The 20,488-nt window shown below is 26.6% G+C and overlaps 1 protein-coding gene across 1 annotated transcript in view; it reads right to left on the minus strand.

The window, feature by feature from the left end:
• LOC129984219 (serine/threonine-protein kinase 10-like) overlaps positions 1-20,363 on the minus strand; it is a 36,490-nt gene extending 16,127 nt beyond the window's left edge. Inside the window, exons 1-13 of the mRNA XM_056094045.1 lie at positions 19,405-20,363; positions 19,149-19,313; positions 18,037-18,235; positions 16,898-16,970; positions 14,733-14,927; positions 13,903-13,984; positions 9,571-9,678; positions 9,367-9,475; positions 7,873-8,104; positions 6,974-7,092; positions 6,734-6,842; positions 5,498-6,251; positions 4,462-4,652 (exon numbers count right to left, since the gene is read on the minus strand). Of these exons, the coding sequence (XP_055950020.1) occupies positions 4,462-4,652; positions 5,498-6,251; positions 6,734-6,842; positions 6,974-7,092; positions 7,873-8,104; positions 9,367-9,475; positions 9,571-9,678; positions 13,903-13,984; positions 14,733-14,927; positions 16,898-16,970; positions 18,037-18,235; positions 19,149-19,313; positions 19,405-19,572 (2,504 nt within the window). The 5' untranslated portion in view covers positions 19,573-20,363. The remainder of the gene's footprint in view (positions 1-4,461; positions 4,653-5,497; positions 6,252-6,733; positions 6,843-6,973; positions 7,093-7,872; positions 8,105-9,366; positions 9,476-9,570; positions 9,679-13,902; positions 13,985-14,732; positions 14,928-16,897; positions 16,971-18,036; positions 18,236-19,148; positions 19,314-19,404) is intronic.
• Between the last annotated feature and the right edge of the window lie 125 nt (positions 20,364-20,488).

Here is a 20,488-nt window from a genome sequence, read left to right on the forward strand (position 1 = left end):
AATATTTTAATGACATGATTGATTTTATAATCTTTTTCAATTAAATTTATGTCAATTCATATTTATCCCCAGTTGCTACATATTTTAAAAATAGATGATTTTCATTATATTTGAGGAGTCTTGATATACATAAGACAACTGAAAACTATTCAATTTGTTGAAACAATAAAAATGAGTATGCATGTAATCTCTACAAAATAATAGTATCTTCTATAACATTTTATCCTCTTTAATATTGAAACACAAAATTAAAGCTTTGATAAACTTGAAATAAACTCTTTATGAAGAAATGCATGACTTCCAAATGGAAAAAAAATTTAATATAGAACTCAATTTTTTTACTCAACTTTCTTTGTTTTTTCCTAAAATTGGAAAACAATCTGTGAAGCATCTGAAAATTGCTGAATGGATTTAAATATCAACATAGAGTAAATTAATAATTAAATTTATGTACTAAAAAAATGAATTTCACAATGTTCCTTCATGCATGGCTTTTGGAAAAAAAATTATATTTGCAAAAAAAAAAAAAAAAAAAAAATGATGAAAAATTATTATCATGATTTTATATATGTAAAAATAACCAGATCATGGTCTGAAAATTTCAAGACAAAAACATAAATGCTTAATATTTAGCATCTAATCAAATCTTTAATTGATTAAAGATTTCATCCGATACATTTGGTACTAATTTAAAGATGTTCAATATATACTTATGTTATAGAAAAAAGAAACATCTGCACACATACAAGCATAACATGCAAATGTGCAACTATCATTTGAATTATATTACTATGTTTTAATACTTTAAAAATTGGACATATGCTGTTTATCAAAATAAAGCAACAACAAATAAGTGAGTAAAATAATTAAAGATATAAATGAATTATTTTAAAAAGTGCAAATGATATATTTTTAGAATAGCAATGAGTTAATTATACACATTGCATAAAAACTACTACTCATCTTAATACTTTTGTTACAAGAATTTTCAAAACCAAAATCACAATCTAAAATTTATATTTAAAAAATTCTATAGAAACAAAATAAAAATTCTAGACTCGCCATGTTTTCAAAAAAAAATTACAAATAAAACCAATATATATGATGTTAAATGACAGTTGCTCAATTACAGATACTATCATTTTAATTTTAATTATTGTTTGAAAAATTGCTGATTTGAAGTCATGTTCCAGGATATCTAAGATAATAAAATAGGGAACATGTCTATTCCTATTTATTCTACGCACATTTTTTTGCTTGAGGTTTAATAGATTCAAAATGGAATGCACACGGTATGTATAAGGAATATTGTTGTAATTCAATATCTCAAGGGGGGGGGAGTTTTGAATGGGTTAAAAACTATTGTAATATTTATTGAAACTTTTTGGCATTTCAATAACTTATTATTTCTTTCTTCACAATATGCATCTGCTTTTAATTATATTTTGATATTATAGTAAGTTATAAACACACAGTTCTCAATCACTCAGGAATTAATAATTACTCATGTATAAAAAAATTTATATAAAATATTAGGTGTATTAACTAAATTCTTCAATGGAGAATATTCTTTAAAAAAATGAATTGGGATAATGAAAGCATAAAATATGTATACTCTATAAGTGCTCTTTCATCACACTGTACGTTAAATGTTCTATTTTATTAACATCATATGACTGAAAATTGCTAACTTTGATTTATTTTATTATAAAAAAATTCTTGTAGGGATAGTAGAAAAAAAAACACCTGGAAATAAAAATACTTTTGGAATAATTTCTTTTATAATAAAATGATTTTGCTTCAAATAACAAGTTTAATTAACATTTCATACAAACATGAAAACATATAAATGCTAATAAAACAAACATATATAACAAATAAAACAAGGGTAAGATATGGAAGATTAAATGAGCATGCAGAAATAAGTGCAACTTTTTAACACACTGGTTCATGCATTTGAGCATGCAAACTTTACTATACAATATGAATTAAACTAGAATAAAATAGTAACCAGAGTCTTATTTTCCAGTTTTCAGGCACTAAAGCAGCGCTGATCCTATGCAAGCATGAAAAATGTAAAAAGATTAGGAAAAATCATTAAAGATAATTATAATTTTAAATTTCAATGGTTATTTCAGAGAAATTTAATGTCTCACAAAAAAGGGTGCAAGAAAAAAAAGTATTTTGAATGTAAAACTAATTTTACAAAATCATCAATATGTTTTCCATGTGTATAGTAAGCTTCATTTTATTTATTAAAACTGATATTGAAAATGTAAAAACTGTCATTCATTCCTATGTTCAAAATTAATAAGTTCGGATTACCAAATTTAAATACTGTGAAAAAGAAATGAATAATGCTTAATTAAGAAAGCCCAAAGAATCAACAAATCTTATTGAAATGAGAATTAATGTTAAATGGTATTTTCTAGGGTTGCCACTCAAATCAGAGGGGGAAAAACATTTCCTGTGCCTCCTCTGTATATATGCAGGATAAAGAAAGTTTATCATTTCCTAAATAATAATTTAGTTAGTTAAATAAATGTTAATATTTACAAACAGGACATTTTTTTCCCTTTATTATTCCCTAAAATTTTCAAGAAAAATTTACATGTTAAAGGGGGGGGGAGAGGTATTGATCACTTTTTCATGTTCTCTAATTCAAATCACAAATTTAGGGACTCCAGTGAAATAAAATGCAAACTATGCAAACTAACATTCTTGCTATCAAGTTACAAACCATTTAATGATTACTTAACAAAAAGTATCACAAAGCTTTATTTATTAATGCCAATTTATTCATTTTTTGAGCATCAATTTCTGCAACTTTTGCAAATTTTTCAGCCATCAATTTCATTTTTTTTTTTTTTTTGCAACAATTTAATTTGCAAAATTGTTTTGTGTTTGTTGGGTTCTTTCTTTTATTCCCCTGAACTTTGATTTGCTTTTCTGAAGCTTCATATTTCATATGCACTTATCTTATATACTGTCGCAAATCTCTTGAGATCAGAACATTTAAGACACTTCCACAAATGTTTATGGCATCATATTAGTTCTTAAACCAATTAAAGAATTTTTTCCGAGTTTCAAAAAACATTCTTTGTTGATACTAAATTCACTTTCCACAGTCGTATTACTATGTGAAAATATAATTTTGATTTTTGGAAAGTTTTAAAAACAATTAAATTATTTGGACCTTAATACTTTAGAACAGAACTCATCTAAACAAATTTCATCATGAAATGAATCAAGATATTCTTTGCATTCACTTTTATAGTTTTCTCCAGATAATTTCAAATTGGATCTTTGCATATTCTGAACATACGAAGAAAATTTGAGTTAATAAAGAAGTTGAAGCAAATCAACCACTCATTTTTCACATGGTACTGTACTGCTTTTCAATAAGTATGGATTTAAACGAGATAAAGCTTTTAAAATAGCAAAATTTTGTACAATCACTTAAACACTTTTTTAGTAGTATTCTACAAAAATATTAAAAAATTCTGCTAAAAGTGCTTCACTAGTATTCAACAAGCTGTAGCCACTATTCTGAAATTGGAATAATTTTCTCAATCTTCAAAACTGGATTAAATAACTACAGAAGAAAAAGGATGAAATTCCAAAAATGGTATTGTTCAGAGTATTGTATCAGTATCAGAATGGTACTGTATCAGTTTTTTTTTAGATGAAAAAAATTAAAAAATCTAAATTTCCCTCTACTTTATTGTTTTTTTTTAAAGGAAAATTTGAAAATTCCCTGCATTTTTCCTGTTTTATAGATGATTTTTATACTTTGTTTCCCTGCTTTTTCCCGGTACTGTGGCAACCCTGTATTTTTAATTAATTGCACACACACACACACACAAAAAAAAAAATTATGTTTGCCAAACAAACGTTAATTTGGAAACTTCCTGTTGAAATTTATATAGCAATAACTGGCAGTTATAGCAAATATTTGATGCTATATAAGAAAACGATAAATTGGATATGTCTGAATAATTAATTAACTGCAAATACAGTAATATGTTATAAATTATATGTCACTTGATATTAAATTTTCAATAAAAAACATTCCAATTATTTTATAAAATGCTTTTTACATAAAAAATTTCTAATAGCCAAGAACACAAAATTCCACACAAATTATAGTTATTTGTAAATTTTTAGAAATAATCAATTATTCTTCCCCTTCAACAACGGCTTTTTACAACACAGCATTCAGCAAATTCATGGCTGAATTTCCATTACTACAGCAACAACTAGTACTATTATATAGGGAAGTAATATTGAAGAAAAGGGTGGAGTTACCACGACTATTGGGGGAAAAAAAAAAACTGTCTAAGACATAAATGGGGGAGTAAAAAAAGAATAAATAACATATCAAGGGAAAAAAAAAAGGGTGAAAAATTATACATCAATTAAATGCACATTTTTCAAATACTAAACAGTAATTAAACTTGCCTTAATATGTGATCTTCTTTCAAAGTTTGTTCATCATCTTCATATATAATTTTACTTGTAGTAGTTGTTACAACAACACCATCTACCATAAATTTTCTAGTTTTCTTCAAAGTTTTCGGTCGTGCACTTTTTGGTTTAGTTGCCACACCATTTAACTTTCTAGTTTGGTTATTTGAAACACTTGTGTATTCCTAAATTAAAAACAAACAAAAAGGAATATGAATATTACAAGTGTATATTTAAAAAAATTAGTTAAAAGTAATTTAGACTGAAAATATAAGGAGGCAATTAGATTAATTTTATACAGCTGGAAAAAAGTACAAATTATTCTTAAAAATCATATAGGAAATATTTCATAATCGTATGCTTTTATCATAAGAAATCATCTCTTAACATTGACTAGTAAAATTTTTTAATTGAAAAATTGTTTGAAATTTCAAAAACTTTATTTCTAATATCAATCAAAGATAGTAAAGAAAAATTCATTTCGTTTTCTTTTCTCATTAATACCAACTTTATTTGTGATATAATTTTCTTAAATGTAAAACTTTAAAATGCATATATTTGTGATATAGAGCCATTTGAAGGCCTAAATTAAAAATTAAAAATACATAGAATTATTTATATTACATCAGATATACTATGCACATAAACAGATAAAAATAAGTGAGAAAAGTTAGAGCACAAGAGTGTACTAAAAGATACTGATCTAGAGAATACAAGACAATTAGATTGCATTACTTTTATAAAACTAGTAGGTTAACACAACTCATCACAAAAACAGATTCTGAGTGGATAATTTATTTCACAGAAAATAGAGACTGGAATTATATAATTTTAAATAAAGATTTCATATTTGACTAAATATTTCAAACAATTAAATTTTGAAAAAACAAGGATAAACAGGCATAGTGAAACGAATTTGTGTGGGGGGGGGGGGAAGAATCTCCCATTTGCCATTACCTTCTTTAGTACGAAGAATTATGCTGCGATAAATTTACTGCTGTGTAAAATAAATTAAGAAAGGATTGCATACCTTTTTCTTCTTCAGTGTGGCTTGATTCTCATCTTCATGACTCCTGTTCTCCTTATCACTGCTACCAATACTATCTAATGTTGACACACTTTCTGAATCACTAGTTATTTTCTTTATACTTTTTCCATTTTCAGAAGGCAAAGGACAAACAGAACTGTCATCAGATGACACAGCACATGTAGGTGATGAGGCTGGTCTAGAAGGAGCAGGGGAATGTGGTGGTGATGGATATGAAGGATCTTTCTTAAGGTTAACACTCACACGAATTTTAGGTTTTTCTTCTGTACCAACAGTATTTAATGCCTGGTCTTTCGGAGGAGGTTTTGCACCCTCATGACTAGAAACAGGTCTACAAACTGAATTCACTACATTTGTTTTAGGAGTTTTATCACTTATTTGCATTATGGGTTTGTTAAAAGAACTATTATCTGTCCAATCTGAAGTCCGAACCACTACCACATCAGATTTCGATAAAGTATGGGTAATGGGGGTTTGTAGCACAACCACTTCACTGTTTTCATGTGGTAAAGAGTCCACATCTGTAGATGTGGTAGTTGTGCCCTCAACACATATAGACGAGTCTTTAACTTCCTCAATATCACCAATAGTAACAATTGAAATATGACTGGAGTCCAAGGAAGAAAGAGAATTATTGCTTTTCTTCATGTTAGCTTCTTCAACAATACTGTGACTGGAAGAGATTGTAACTTCTGGACTGTCAGGCGTTAATGTTTTGGGTATTGTATTTATTGACCTGAGAGAAAAAGAAACAGTTATGATAAAAAGGAACTTCATAATGAAATGAAATATCTTATTAAAAAACAACATGTTAAGAAGCTTCATCTATTTAAATAAAAAAATTAGAAAGCATTGACGAGGGAAAAATTATGCAAATATTAAAATGTTTGAAATACTAGCACATTTAGTTATATATTATTAAATTCCACATTATCACTTCTCATTGAAAACTTTCTTCGCCCTTAGACTCTAGTAAATTGTGTTTTTTAGTTAAAAGGAGAGGTGAGGGAATCAATTTTTGATCTATTTCTCAAAAATGTATCTCATTAATAAAAATAATTTTGCTATCTAATAAATCATCACTAAAAAGTTATTTATTATATTACAAGGTATTTTTAAGAGTTTAATATATTAATGAAAGACATTTAATAAATTATATTATTTTTTAAAATCCATATTTTTCACTTTAATAAACAAAAGGAATAAAAATATATTAACCAATTTGATGAAACATTTTGATTGATTTCTTCATCTCTGGTTTCCTTCCACTTCCCAGTAGATGAGTTATCATCATCAGTAGAGGAACTGTCTTTTTCATTTGCAAAATCTGTGAATTATAAAAATAATAACAATAAAATAAATACTTTAGCATACATTCTCATTATAAAATAATTCTCATTAAATGAATATGAAAATTATTTGAAGTACCAATGAACAGCATTAAAAAAAATAACTTACTAGATATAACAATAACCTTGCTTTCAGGCACACTGGAATTAGTTTTATTTACTTGTTCAATGCAACTGTATGGCCTATTTCGAGCATTTTCTTTAGGTGGTACAGGTGCAACTGGTTTCCTGCAGAAATGTTTTTTAAAAATGAGAAAACTGCTTCCTTCTTTCAAAACCTAAATGTGCTTAGCTGAAGTTTATATTATATATATAGATAGATAGATAAAGAGAGAGAAAGATTAAAGCAATAACTAAGAATACTATATAACAAATACTACAGTTAGTAAAGCAAAAGCAAATACTACAGTTATTTCATAAATAAATTAACAGCCTAACAATATATACACACTTCTGTTTTTGCAGAACTATTTTAATATCAATGCCATTACATAAGAAAAATAAGTTTCAAAAGAACTTAGATTAAGAAAAAAATAATAATGGGGAAAATTTAAATTTTCCTACAATTTTTCCCCTAGAAATAGAAATTCTATTAAAAAAAATAAATCTTTTATTTATTTTTTTTATCTGTTGACAACTTTCTTGAAAAATAATATTCTTTAAAGAACGACAAAAAAAAAATGTACTAAAATTTCAAACTCTAAAGTGCCACACAACTGAACCAATAATCTACTACATATCTTTTATTGATTTAAAAAAAAGAATAAAATAAATTTATACACTTAAAATCATTTCATATCATCAGTGTTAATTTTTTTAATTATCATAAAACATTTAGATACAATTTAGTATAATAAAAGACAAGAAAGCAAAATTCCTGAAATCTTTAAACAACATAAAATGAATATTAAGACCTTATTAATTACTAAAAACAATATGAACATCTATTAATGATATGATAAAATCTGTCATGAATAGCTCTCAAAAGATTAAGAAGTTTAACAATACCTATTTACAACAGGAGGTTGGTTTTCAATCAATGAAGGAGTGCTCTGAGCTTTTTTCAAATTTTCTTTATTAGCAATTGATACATCTTCTTTGCTCTTATGCCTCTGTAGCAAATTTTTATCTATTTCAGGTACTTTTGGTGCAGCTGGCTTAGAATTTTGTGATTTAGGTACTGGAGTAGATGTTTCAATTATATCACTATTTCTCTGAGCAGATGACTTCAAAGATATGCCTATTAAAAGAGAAAAGAATCATATTAATTTAGAAAGATAAGAAAAGTAAGCAATCATCTAAAGTAAGCAAGTCTTCTTTTTAAATTAAGTTTAAGAATTTTCAAACAATCAAACAAGGTAATGTCTCCAAGAATTCATAAGCAGTGCTTTTTTTCTAAAACCTATACAAGAAAATGCTAGCTAATTATATGATATAATCAGGTTTATTATTATCTAAAAATATAAAACAATTTCCAGATGATTCATCTAAATCCTAGACTCAAATCATCAATATTTTGCACAGTTTTCATTAAAAATTATTACTCTTGCATATATATACAAAAAAGCACTTTCAACACAGGCATAACTATGCTACTACCAGTCAATAATCCCTTTTCAGACAAGAGCTTCAAGAAAACAATGCTTGTACAACATGACTCGGCCAACTGAAAATATTAGCATTGTATCCAAGTTAATTATTCATAAAAGTTTTAATATAATCCAAGATTATATATATATATATTAGCTAGGAGAGGGCATTGGCTGGAAAATTAAGTTCAAAATGGAATTTAGTATAAGTATGATAGTACATTGTTAGAATGTCCATTCATTAAAGCACAATAGTCAGCCATTCCAAAAAAAATCACCATCAAACTTTCAACATAACTTATATATTAGTAATTAAGAAGCGATGCTGAGTGTTCTGACAACACACTTGGTAGAGCAGTGGCTTCATATCTGCAAGACCAGGATTCTGTCCTGGACTTTTAATTTCCTTTCAGAATTATTTCAAATTCGCATTTTACAAAGTTTTAATTATCATATTTTTCATTTTTTTATGTAAAAAAAAATGAAATTTTTTATTTTAAAAAAATAGAATCAGCTAAGCTATAAAAATAAAAAACAAACCTACTTAATTCAGAATTCATTTTACTTAAACATGTAGTCAATTTTAAAAACTTCAACCTCTCTGATATTATTTATAAGCAATTCTAAAGTAAATAAGTGATATTAATTACATTAAAATTTAAGAAAACAAATACAATCAAAATTTTCAATTTAATTCTAATGTAAAATCACAAATCATCTTACCACTGAAAATATTAAAAAATATAAACAATTTTAAATTGCAACATAATTATTCTTATCTTTATGAACAACAAACAAATTTTGAGGAGCAAAATACAAATTATACTGACATAGTACACTTTATAAATATGAAAATGCGATATTCAAATCATGAAAATATACGCAAACTAATGTTAAAAAGGAAGTTAGTTACCGTCTGTTTTGGATCCTGAGGTATCCGAAACATCACTCAAATTTGATCCACTATCAGCAGTAGCAAGACTATTAACACTCATGTGAGATGAGGATAGTCTAGATGGAATCTTTTTTTAAAAAGGAAAAGAATAATATATAAACAATAAAAAAAAAACTGGTTTAAAAAATTGCTTGGTATACTTTTTATAATTAAAAAAATTACTTCAGTATCTTCATCATCTTCTGTTACTTCTTCAATCACTTCTGCTTTATGTTCATGGATAAGTTCTCTTAATGGTCTACTATCTAAAGCTCCAGCTATAAAAGGATGCTGGAAGAGAGAATAATAATAATTAGCCTGTACTAATAATTTTCATTTAATGCAATTTTTACAAAGTCAAATAGCTCTGATTGATGCTGGTAAAAGAAATTTTTAAATGTGTTACTAATATATACAAAAAGCAAAATTTCATATTTTTTTAAACACATGTATGCGAAATTTAAATATAAATATTTCAAAGTGCAACAAAAGTTTTGAATTAATTACTGTTTTGCTTGTATATCACATATTTTTTATTTTTCTAAGAGAGCTTTCAAAAGGAACTATAAGGAAATTCAGCATAAAATTTCCACATCTATGAACAGTCATTTCTGTCATTTTTACAAGTACAATATTTTTACATTAGTGATAATTTTGTAAACAATATAAGAATTTCAAAGCTTGAACTTAAAAAAAAAAAATAGAGAGAAAAACATATTGTACAGAGACATAAATGGTCTCTGGACATTTTTATTAAAAAAATAATTTTAAACAAATGCTATAATTCAAAATAAATTACTAATCAGATATTTTGCCTTTGATAAATCATGAAATCTTAGACAAATCAAGTCATATATCTTCAATTTAAACTTTGGTTAAATCATAATTTCACAGAATCTACGGTATACAACTTTTTACCCTAAAGTTTCAATTAACCAATACCAATATCAGTTCATCTAAAATATTAACAAAATTCCATCAAATATTTAAAAATAAAAAAATCCTGAATTATATTCTGTATATGAATATAAATTAGCAATTGATTTAGAAAATATCAGAAGTATTTTTAAATAAAAGTTTCCATCAAAATATAACATTTCACTATAATTGAGCCAATGAATATTCATTAGTTTTTAAGAAACTTAAATAATACCTAATCATATGTGCTATCTGTTATCTGTTAACTATAAAACTGATTATACCATAATTAAGATTATGTGTTCTATAATAAAAAATTACTTACAACAACAAAAAAAATGTGCTGCCCTTAATAAATACAAGTTCCATATTAAGAGGAAAAAAAACATTTTAAACAGGAAATTTAAAAAAAAAAAAAAAAAAAAAAAAAAAAGCTCCGATCCCAAAATTTTAAGGAAACAATAATAGGATATTCGAACATAGTACAATTTAATATATTCTCAATTAAATAGGTATATCTTGTTCAGAATCATGATCACATGAGTCTTCCTTCACGGCCCAGAGTATCATATATAAGACAAGACTTTATGGGCCCACAATCACACGGTGCAATTTCTATTTCGAACGTTTTAATTTGTAAACAGCACTAGATAGCAGTTGAAATCCATTATAATTTTGAAGTATATCTCACAGAGTGTTGACCTTCAATATACACTTTCATTTCCGAGTTTTTGAAAAAAAAATTTTAATTTGATCTGGGGTATTTAAACATGTAAGCAATTGCAAGTGTTCTGCTCTGCCCACTCTTTCCAGAGGATTGGACATTTAAAGGGCCATGATTTATTTTGCTTTGGGTTTTTGTTTATGTTTTGACTGAGTGGGGAAAAGATGGAATGCTTATTGGTTTATGTAGGAGAACAAATTTATCCTTTGCAGTTTCAGGACCCCTATATAGTATTTTGTTTGTTTTTGATCAGTTTTATCTTACCTTTCGACTGGGAAAAGAGAACAGTCTTATTGAAATGTATTTGATCTTCATATGGGAGCAGGCATTGGTTTCTTTTCTGTGTATCATGATTTGCCAGATTTATTGGTATAAACAAACAACTCTCTAAAAGTGCATGTGTGATTTATAGGAACTCCAGGTTCTGGTTCATTGCTTATTCTCCCCCCCCCCTTAGAATATGCGTGCAGATGTCTGTTGGTGGGTGTGAGAGTAAAATATTTACAATTTTTATATGTATAACTTTGTTTTCATGTGTATAATATTTATTTTCGTGGGTATAGTTAAGAGTTAAGCGTTTTGCTAATTTCATTCAATTTCTATTAATGTTATAGCCTTTATATTAATACATATTAAGCAGTGGCATATTACAAATATTAATTGTAAAATTGTAGCCATTGCATTACAATGATAATTTTATATAATTTTTTTTTTTTTTTTTTTTTTTGTAAAATTAACTGCAAAAACTGCATAGGCCTGTGGTGATACTCCACTTTTGAATGCTCAGTCTTGTGAGAGTGCTTTATTCTCCACCTGCTGGTCCTGAAGGGGATATGCAGTTTATCAGAATATTTCATTAATTTTTTCAAGTTATTATTTTTATTATCTTTCCAGACAGCTATTTAAATTTTGTCAAAATAAAAAAAATTTCTAAAATGGAACTTCTAGATGTTCTTAAATAGCAATTTGAATCTGCAAATAAATTAAATAACAATGCTTCAAAAACTTTTTATGTACATAGTTTCCAGATACTGTGGCATGAGAAAGTTAATTAGAAACAATAATGATAAAAATATTAATATCCTTGTTACAGGCCACATGAAAAAAAATAGAGAACAAGCTGCACAAAATCCACACAGACATAGGTATCCGATAAAACAATATTCCTTATATAGTATTAAAACTTAAATAAAAAAACAGCATTGCATTTTGAATATAATCTTGGCACTTGCAATCTGAATATAATTTTCATCACCTGCATTTTATTTAATTTAGAATCATTAATATTAATTATACCATAACAAAAAAAATTAATTCAGCGTTTTATGTTTGATTTCATAGAGAAAGGTTATCAAAAGTTTTCAGAAAAAAACATTCTTTTTTCAATATCAATGCAACACGGTATATATTTTTTATATCAATATAATACTATTGCCACTGAGACTAAACTTTGGAATTTATTATTGATTTATTAAAGAAAAAAACCAACTGTGCCAAAAACTTGTAAATTTGACATCTCTTTTAAAGGAGAGAGGAACATTAACTTAGCATTCTGAAGAGTCCTTAAAGCTCATAGGAACAAGCAATTAAACTAAGACAGTGGGAAGTTACAGTAATTTTATATAAAAGGCAAAAGATTTTTTTACAACTATATGCACAGATGTATTAATATAAAATAGTTTATATTCAATCTAAACAGACAGTTAACAAAACTATAAATAATATAAAATGAAATATAAATAATTTACATAATCAATGTAAATAATGATAGACAATCAGGGCTTTAAAATCTTGAACAATAAATCAACTTTTACACATATATAAAAGTGAAATATATTTTAGGCTACTGCTAAGCAAAATCATCAAAAGTTAGCATCCCTGCACCCAAATAACACCAAGAAAATTGATACTTTATCCTAGAGTGAAAGATGTGATGCATTACAGTATTAGAAATGGGCTATTCTTTTATTTATTATTATTTTAGCTTTGAAAAACAATCCATGGATTAACTACCTGTAGAATTATGAATGTAATAGTATCATTGTTCCACTAAAAATATGAAACCTAATTCATTTATGCAAATGAAGCAGAGTTAAATGCAAAAAATGCCAGAAGCCTTTGGAATAATCACCAAGTAAAAATCTTTTAAATTTAAAGAAAGAAAATTATAAATGCAGGAGCAGTACAGTTTCACAGTTACAATTAAATGAATTTAACAACAAAACAATTTTAAAAATATATTTCCAGTCAAGTAAATGATTGCATTTGTGATTCTCTTCTCTTGTATGTTTAGGTTGTCATGTCAGCACAACGGCACATTTATGATTTGGAAAACATTTTGTTACAAGCACTAGCCTTAAATTCCATCCCACCTACTAACTGTGATCATTTTCAAAAATAGCAGCACATATATTTTTTAGTACATAGAAATCTTACTATAAACATATTTTAATATTAAAAACAAAATGATAATTCCACTAAATTTCAAATTAACAATATAGAATATAAAAATATTATTAGAATAATGGATTTTCACTGACACTGCAGATTTTAAAGAAGTTTGTTTTATATAAAGTCTTTTAGAAGAAATCCATTACATTTAAAAATTAGAGCATAGCAAAATTCAAGCATCTACATTTTACTACTTTAATCACTGCCTTTCATTTAGTATTTAATAAAATATTACAATACTTTTCAATCCTTAATAAATTTAATTCCTTCAGTAAATCAATTCAATGCAGAATATTTTTCTAATAGCCATATAAAGTAGATTTCCCCTCCATTCTGTTATCTATGTTTTGCACTTTTTAAAATATCTATTTTGCCTTACAAAAAGAGAGAAAGAAAGATTTAAAAAAGATTTTATTACATACTTCAAGCAACTCTTTTGCACTTGCCCTTTTTTGAGGATCTTTAACAAGACACTTTGATATAAAATCATTGAATTGTTTAGACCTGAAATCATAAAGTTAAAAAAGCATCACTTATACAAAGAATAACATTACTGTTAAAACAAACAAATGAATACAAGCTGCAGAATATATTATATATATATACCAAAAATGGAAACTCAAAACAATTACTAAGCATTTGCCTTTACCAAGGTGTGTAGCGAGAAAATGCTTCAAAAATTAAGCTAAAAGTACTTTTTGAGCATCTTACTCCAAAAAATTAAGAACCTTTTTACATTCATGCATACGTGAGCCTGTTCATTTTCCAAGCATAGGATGTTTTCTGTTTTATTTCTGTTCTGTATTATTATGTTATTTCTGCAATAACAAAATAATTTTAATAATAATTTATTTCTGAAACATTGCAGAAGCATCTATTGTAAAACTTATATGGATTTGACAAAAATGAAAATGATCATAGTTTTATAATTACCAACAAATTAAAACAAGATTTAATCAATCAGTTAATTTTTTATTCTTTTATAACATTAACAATAAAAATCTGGCTTCTTTTTTAACATTTTTTTAAATCAACAAATTACTAATTAATGATATGCGCATTTTAATTCTCTCAAACTTATTATTTATTGGTATTTCTAAGTCAAACAGTGTCATCAGTAGAATATCAACAGGCATATACATTATTCTTTGATATTAGTAGATATAAAGTGTAGTTAAATATTACTTTTCCAGATACTTTTTTAATGGAATGAAAATAACAACAAGAAAAAGTCAACTGAATATAATAGTACCATTTGGATGGTTGACTCAAAGTTGGAGGATCCTGCTTTTGAATTTTTAGAAGTACTCGCATAGGTGTCATTTCATGATTAGGTGGATCCATTTCAGCAAGCTCAATGAGAGTTATACCCAAACTCCAAATGTCAGCCTTATAGTCATAAGGATTATCTCTAAATGTTTCACAGAGAACAACTTCAGGAGCCATCCTACAGAAAAAGATTCATGAATAGCATCATTCTTTTAAAATTAATAATTTATAGAAAAACTTAGCCTTCACATATTCAAAAATTGTTTGATACACTCTGCAATTTTTCATTACAGATTGTAATGAAAAAAAATTAATTAAACTTCGGTGCATATTTTCTTACTGAATGCAAGTATTATAGATATTTTAAATCATTTTTAGTTATTTGCTTTTAAGTTGCCAATTTCAAAATATATTATTATATTTCATTAAATTTTGTTTCCCTAATTAATAAATATAAACAAACTTATGCAAAAGTGATCTTTAAGCAATAGTTAAAAAACATTGGTAAAACAGATATTTAGATTAAAAACAAATTTCAGAAGGAATATCTAGTATATAATATTTATAATCCCAGTTGCAAAAAATTTAATATATAAAATTTATTTAGACACAAAATTTTGCCAAAAGCTGCAGTCTGCCACTTTAATAATCCTATCATGTTTCTATGGTCAGACCCAAGAAATACCATGCTTTATTTTATATATATATATAATCTTGAGATATTTTAGTTACGAAATTGCATGCAATAAATTTCATTCAATAAAAAACAAATTTCCGAAAACTTATACAGAGAAATAATATTTGTGCACTGTGTGCTTACTAATTTATTTCCATTTGTCAAAATTGGAGTCCATAAATTTTACTCATATTCATAGTCACTTCCCCAATTTTGCGGAGTAGGGGAGAAAATTTGTAATAAAAAATAAAACAGATCAAATCATTAAAAAAATAAAGCACTTTTAACTGAAAGTTTTTTTTTTTTAATCTAAGGAACAAGTTATGTATCATAAAGGCTACAAAAACAGATATAAAATTATCAATGCCACAGTAATTTCAGTCACAAAAACTGTAAAACAGACGCAGAAGCTAAACACAAATCAATATTACTAAAATTCACTAAATAAATGATAAATAATATCAGCATTCTTAACACAGGGTGGCTACAAAAACTATGAAAAAAAAAAATCCCTAATTTTTTCCCTGACCAAACGTACAATATTTCCCTGATTTATGACTGCTAATTATATTAGTTCCCTTGGTTTCCTCCTACTCAGAATCACTGTATGTATACAATGTACATTATTCAAAATAGTTTTATGAGTTATTTAATACAAAAAAAAACATTTTTCCATGATCTTTTTAAAGGAATAAACATCCTAAAAAAAACTATTGAAACAACATATTACATTTCTTGCAGTGAAATAGTACTAGAAATTTTATTAAAATACTTTGCTTCTAAAATTGCTCAAGAACTCCAAAAAACATTAAAATTACTCTTTGCAACACAAATTAAATTTTATTATAAAGGTTATTGGGATCTTTTGCTAAAATTTTTAAACAGTTCAATAACTAATTAGTACTTTTTACATAATTATCAGAATTGTAATCTGTAGCATAAATATAAAAATAGTATGATAGAAATGATATGATAGTACTTAGAAATATATATTTCAGCAAAGACTTAAACAAAAGAAACTGTGAAATATTAATTTCAATCTATTTTGTTTAAAAAAATCATGACAAATTGCAATTGCTTGCAGTGATTGTTTTGGCGACATTAGGTTTCAGATGAAGAAAAATGATTATGCAAAATCACCGATTGTGCACATGCTTGACGCAAAATGCTGTTTGTTCCAAGCAATTTCTCTTGATTTTTAAATATCCTCAACTCTTTCCTGATCTTTCCAGGTCAATAAAATTTCCTAACTTATCCCTGAAATCCCTGACTGCTGAATTCTGTCACCACCACTGTAACAATGCATTAAAAAAAAAAGTAAGAAAACACAACTTTTGATATCCAGTTTCCAAGCAATCACAATTTCAAGAATATTAATTAAATCCATCTCTTAGGCATGTCAAGATATCATAGATATTATGATATTTAAGCTTTACATATAATATCATACATATAAGCAGAAATTAACAAACCAATATGGAGTTCCAATAAATGAATCTCTTCTTTGAAGGGTATGCTTGTTTTTAGCAGACACTCCAAAATCAGCTAAAAACAATAATGCAGATATAATAACATTACAAATATTTTATTAATTAAAACAAAAATCAATTTTTATTTAGATAAACATACAAATTATGAACATTTTAGTCAATTTTCTAAAATAAATCAACTAAGCTTAAACGCTAAATTAGGAAATAAAATATTTTAAATAGTATAAGGCAATGACAACTATTTTATTTTGCTTTAATATAAATAAATATAACAGTAAACTATTACAAATATTCCAGGGCTAGATTTCTTGTAATGGTTTCTATCTCTCAGTCTACACACATAAACAATACAAACTATAGTTCAATAAGTTATCATTGAATTTCATGTATTTTCTATATTTAAGAATAGTTTTCAATGAAATTCTAGCAGGCCCAAATTAAAAATTTCTGTGGATGCTTGGAGCATCCATGAAACAGTCCACAAAAAATTAAATAAATATATTGTTGCTACTTGAGTTTTTTCTTATTCTTATAAAACATATGGCATTTAAGTATTAACTGCATGCTATTGGTTTAAATGCCTGCTAATGGCAAACTCTAAGCTTAAACATAATCAATGGCAAATATAGTCAATAGAATAACATAACATCTATGGAGATTAACTGCTGGTTGTCATAAGCCTAATACTTTTGGTATTTTTTTTTTGATAATTATTTGCTGGTATGCGATTAACACATAAATATACTTTCAAATGCCTTTTCCCTCTTTGATTGCTCATATTTGCACTCATTGTCAACAAGATTTTTCACATTGTTTTCAATTTCTTGATTTTAAAGTTAAAAATTCACTCCTCATAGATAAGTCTTTTAATTTGTTTCACTTTACAAAAGAACTGTAATTTGAAAGAATTCTTTCATATTGGGATGTAAACTTTATATATTTATTGTATACTTATGTACAAACATTTTTAAGATAAAAAAAAAAGATGAAAACTTAAAATATAATATTATGAGAATAATAAAAAATTAATATTAAATTGCAATACGGACAATGTGAAAAGTAAAAAGAACATCATATCAAACCTCAAAATAGTGAACTTAAAAATATTAGATAAACTTTACCTAGCTTAACACCTCCATCCATAGTCAAGAGGATATTACCAGCTTTGATATCACGATGGATGATTTTGTGTTCATGTAAAAATTGGAGACCCTCACAAACTTCATGGCATAGATATCGGATTTGGGATTCAGTCAAAGGCTTTTCCAAATCTACCATGATTGTATCAATAGCACCCCCTTCACAGAATTCGATTAAAATCTAGAAGAAAAAATGGAATAAAATTACAATTTTTAACAGACATCATATAATTTTGGTTTAAGCCTAATTCAGTGTGCTCTTGAGTTTGTCACCAATATGGTAACTCAAAAAAGCAAGCAGATTAATTTTTCTAGTAAATCTAATACTGATTAGTTTACAATTATTTTTACTTGTTGAGTTGTACATGAACTACCGTTTTTTTGTAAGAAATGAAAATTAAAAAACAATCGACAAATAAACATCTATTAAAGAATTTAATTAAATTATGTTTTATAATCAAAAGCATTATTATTGTCAATAACATATTCAGTGTTATTTTTAAAGTGAACTATGCACAGATAATATTAACCTTTTGCATTTTTTATCCAATTATTTTATTCTAATTAAATTCATATATTTATGAATTTTGTCAGAAGAGAAACTAAAAACATCTACTGAAGCTTTTTTAATTGTTTGTCTTTATTTCATAGTTTTTCATCTTAGCATTTTAATGAAATTATTTGCAATTTGTTGTTTTCATGGATTTCCCATAATTATTTGATAAATTATATGTGTTTAAACTGATGTCAGAGATAACATTACGCCCAAAAATATTATGAGAAATATTGTGTTTGTGAATAACAATTGCAGTACATTTCGAAATACATAAGGCACCAACACAAAGACATTTACAACACTGAAAAGTTCTGCAGTTTATTTTATATAAATTGTTTCCTGATCTAATGAAGAATTAGATGAACTGAGTAAAAGTATTTATTTCTTCAAATTTTTCTTAAGAAAAGCACCAGTCTCTAGTATCAAAACTATTAGGATGCTTTCATTTACATTTGCTGTTCTTGTTATTCTCAGAATCCCTAAATTTAATGAGCATTTTATATATGTGAATAAGTCTATAAATGAACAATTAACTCACCCATAACTTTCCTTCGTAGAAGAAAGCTTCCAGAAGTTCAACTATGTTCTTATGCTTACATTCTGATAATATATCAATTTCAACAGTAAAGTCATCTAGATCATCTTCACCTTTGAGTTCACATATTTTTGCAGCAGCCAATTTTCCAGTTTCTTTATGTTGAGCCTTTAGAATTCACAAAATAAAAATTTACTAACAAGTCACAAAAGAATAATTTTTATCAGAATATGAATTTATGATTATCTTTTACAATTACCTTGAATACTTTACCAAATGCTCCATCTCCAAGTTCTCCAACAATTTCCCAGAAATCATCAGGATTCTCATTAAATCTTATATTGTTACAAACCCTCCTTCTTTTAGTTTCAGAAGCAAGACCCCCCGCAATATGGAAAATTTTCTTAAAATTACTAAAAAATGACATTTCAGTCTATATCCAAGGCAAAACCATACGAAAAAATTAAACTATCTCACATGACTATAAAGCTCTTCTCTATATCAAATATGTATATCATTAGGAATGCCCAGGTAAAATACCAGGTAAAGACACAAGGAACATCCATCAGATGGCAGATCAATGTTTCAAAAAATAAACTTATATACACTTACAAAAAAAATGAATAATCTCAATCATCATCACAGATAGCATATACATACATTTAACCTTGAAATTCAGAATCAAAGTAAACTCAAAGGAAACATAAGCAAAATTAGAAGATAAATATTTTTCAATTCACTATACAATTTTGAAACTGAACTTTTCTTAAGGACAATAAATAAAGCCGGAAATCAAAACTAAAAACAAGTATACAGAAGTACGGTTTTCCTTATTAAAATTTGGGTTCCGATTATCGGAAACAGTACAGCTTGCATGGAAAGAATAAGCTCGTTTGAATTAAAGTTGTACTGTGTAAAAATATTTTTATCCCATTTGATTTTCAAGATCAGATGGAATGTCGCCCCGACGTCACTTACACAACTTTCGTGTCACTTTGAAGCTTTACGACCCGAGGGCGAAAAACAAATATAGCCAGGTTAGACAATTTGAAAGAACACTTTCACATAATCACGATAAAAAAATCCATGAAAAACATAGTTCCGAACTCAAATCCCATAGAGTTTCACAACAGTTCAATAGAAAAATTTTTTTAATCCATTTTGCATAACTTGTTATTAATCCGAAACGACAAACCTAAGGAATCCGATTATAGCGAAGGCGACCATCAATACAGTATTGCCATTCCAAATTATATAAAAATAAGATTTAAATGACGAAATTTCGGATGCGGCTCTTTTGTAGCAGATGAAAAAGTTTTATAGGGAACGTCAAATTTTACAGT

The sequence above is a fragment of the Argiope bruennichi genome, chromosome 9 (genome assembly GCF_947563725.1).
Source record: "Argiope bruennichi chromosome 9, qqArgBrue1.1, whole genome shotgun sequence".
Classification (NCBI taxonomy): Eukaryota; Metazoa; Arthropoda; class Arachnida; order Araneae; family Araneidae; genus Argiope; species Argiope bruennichi.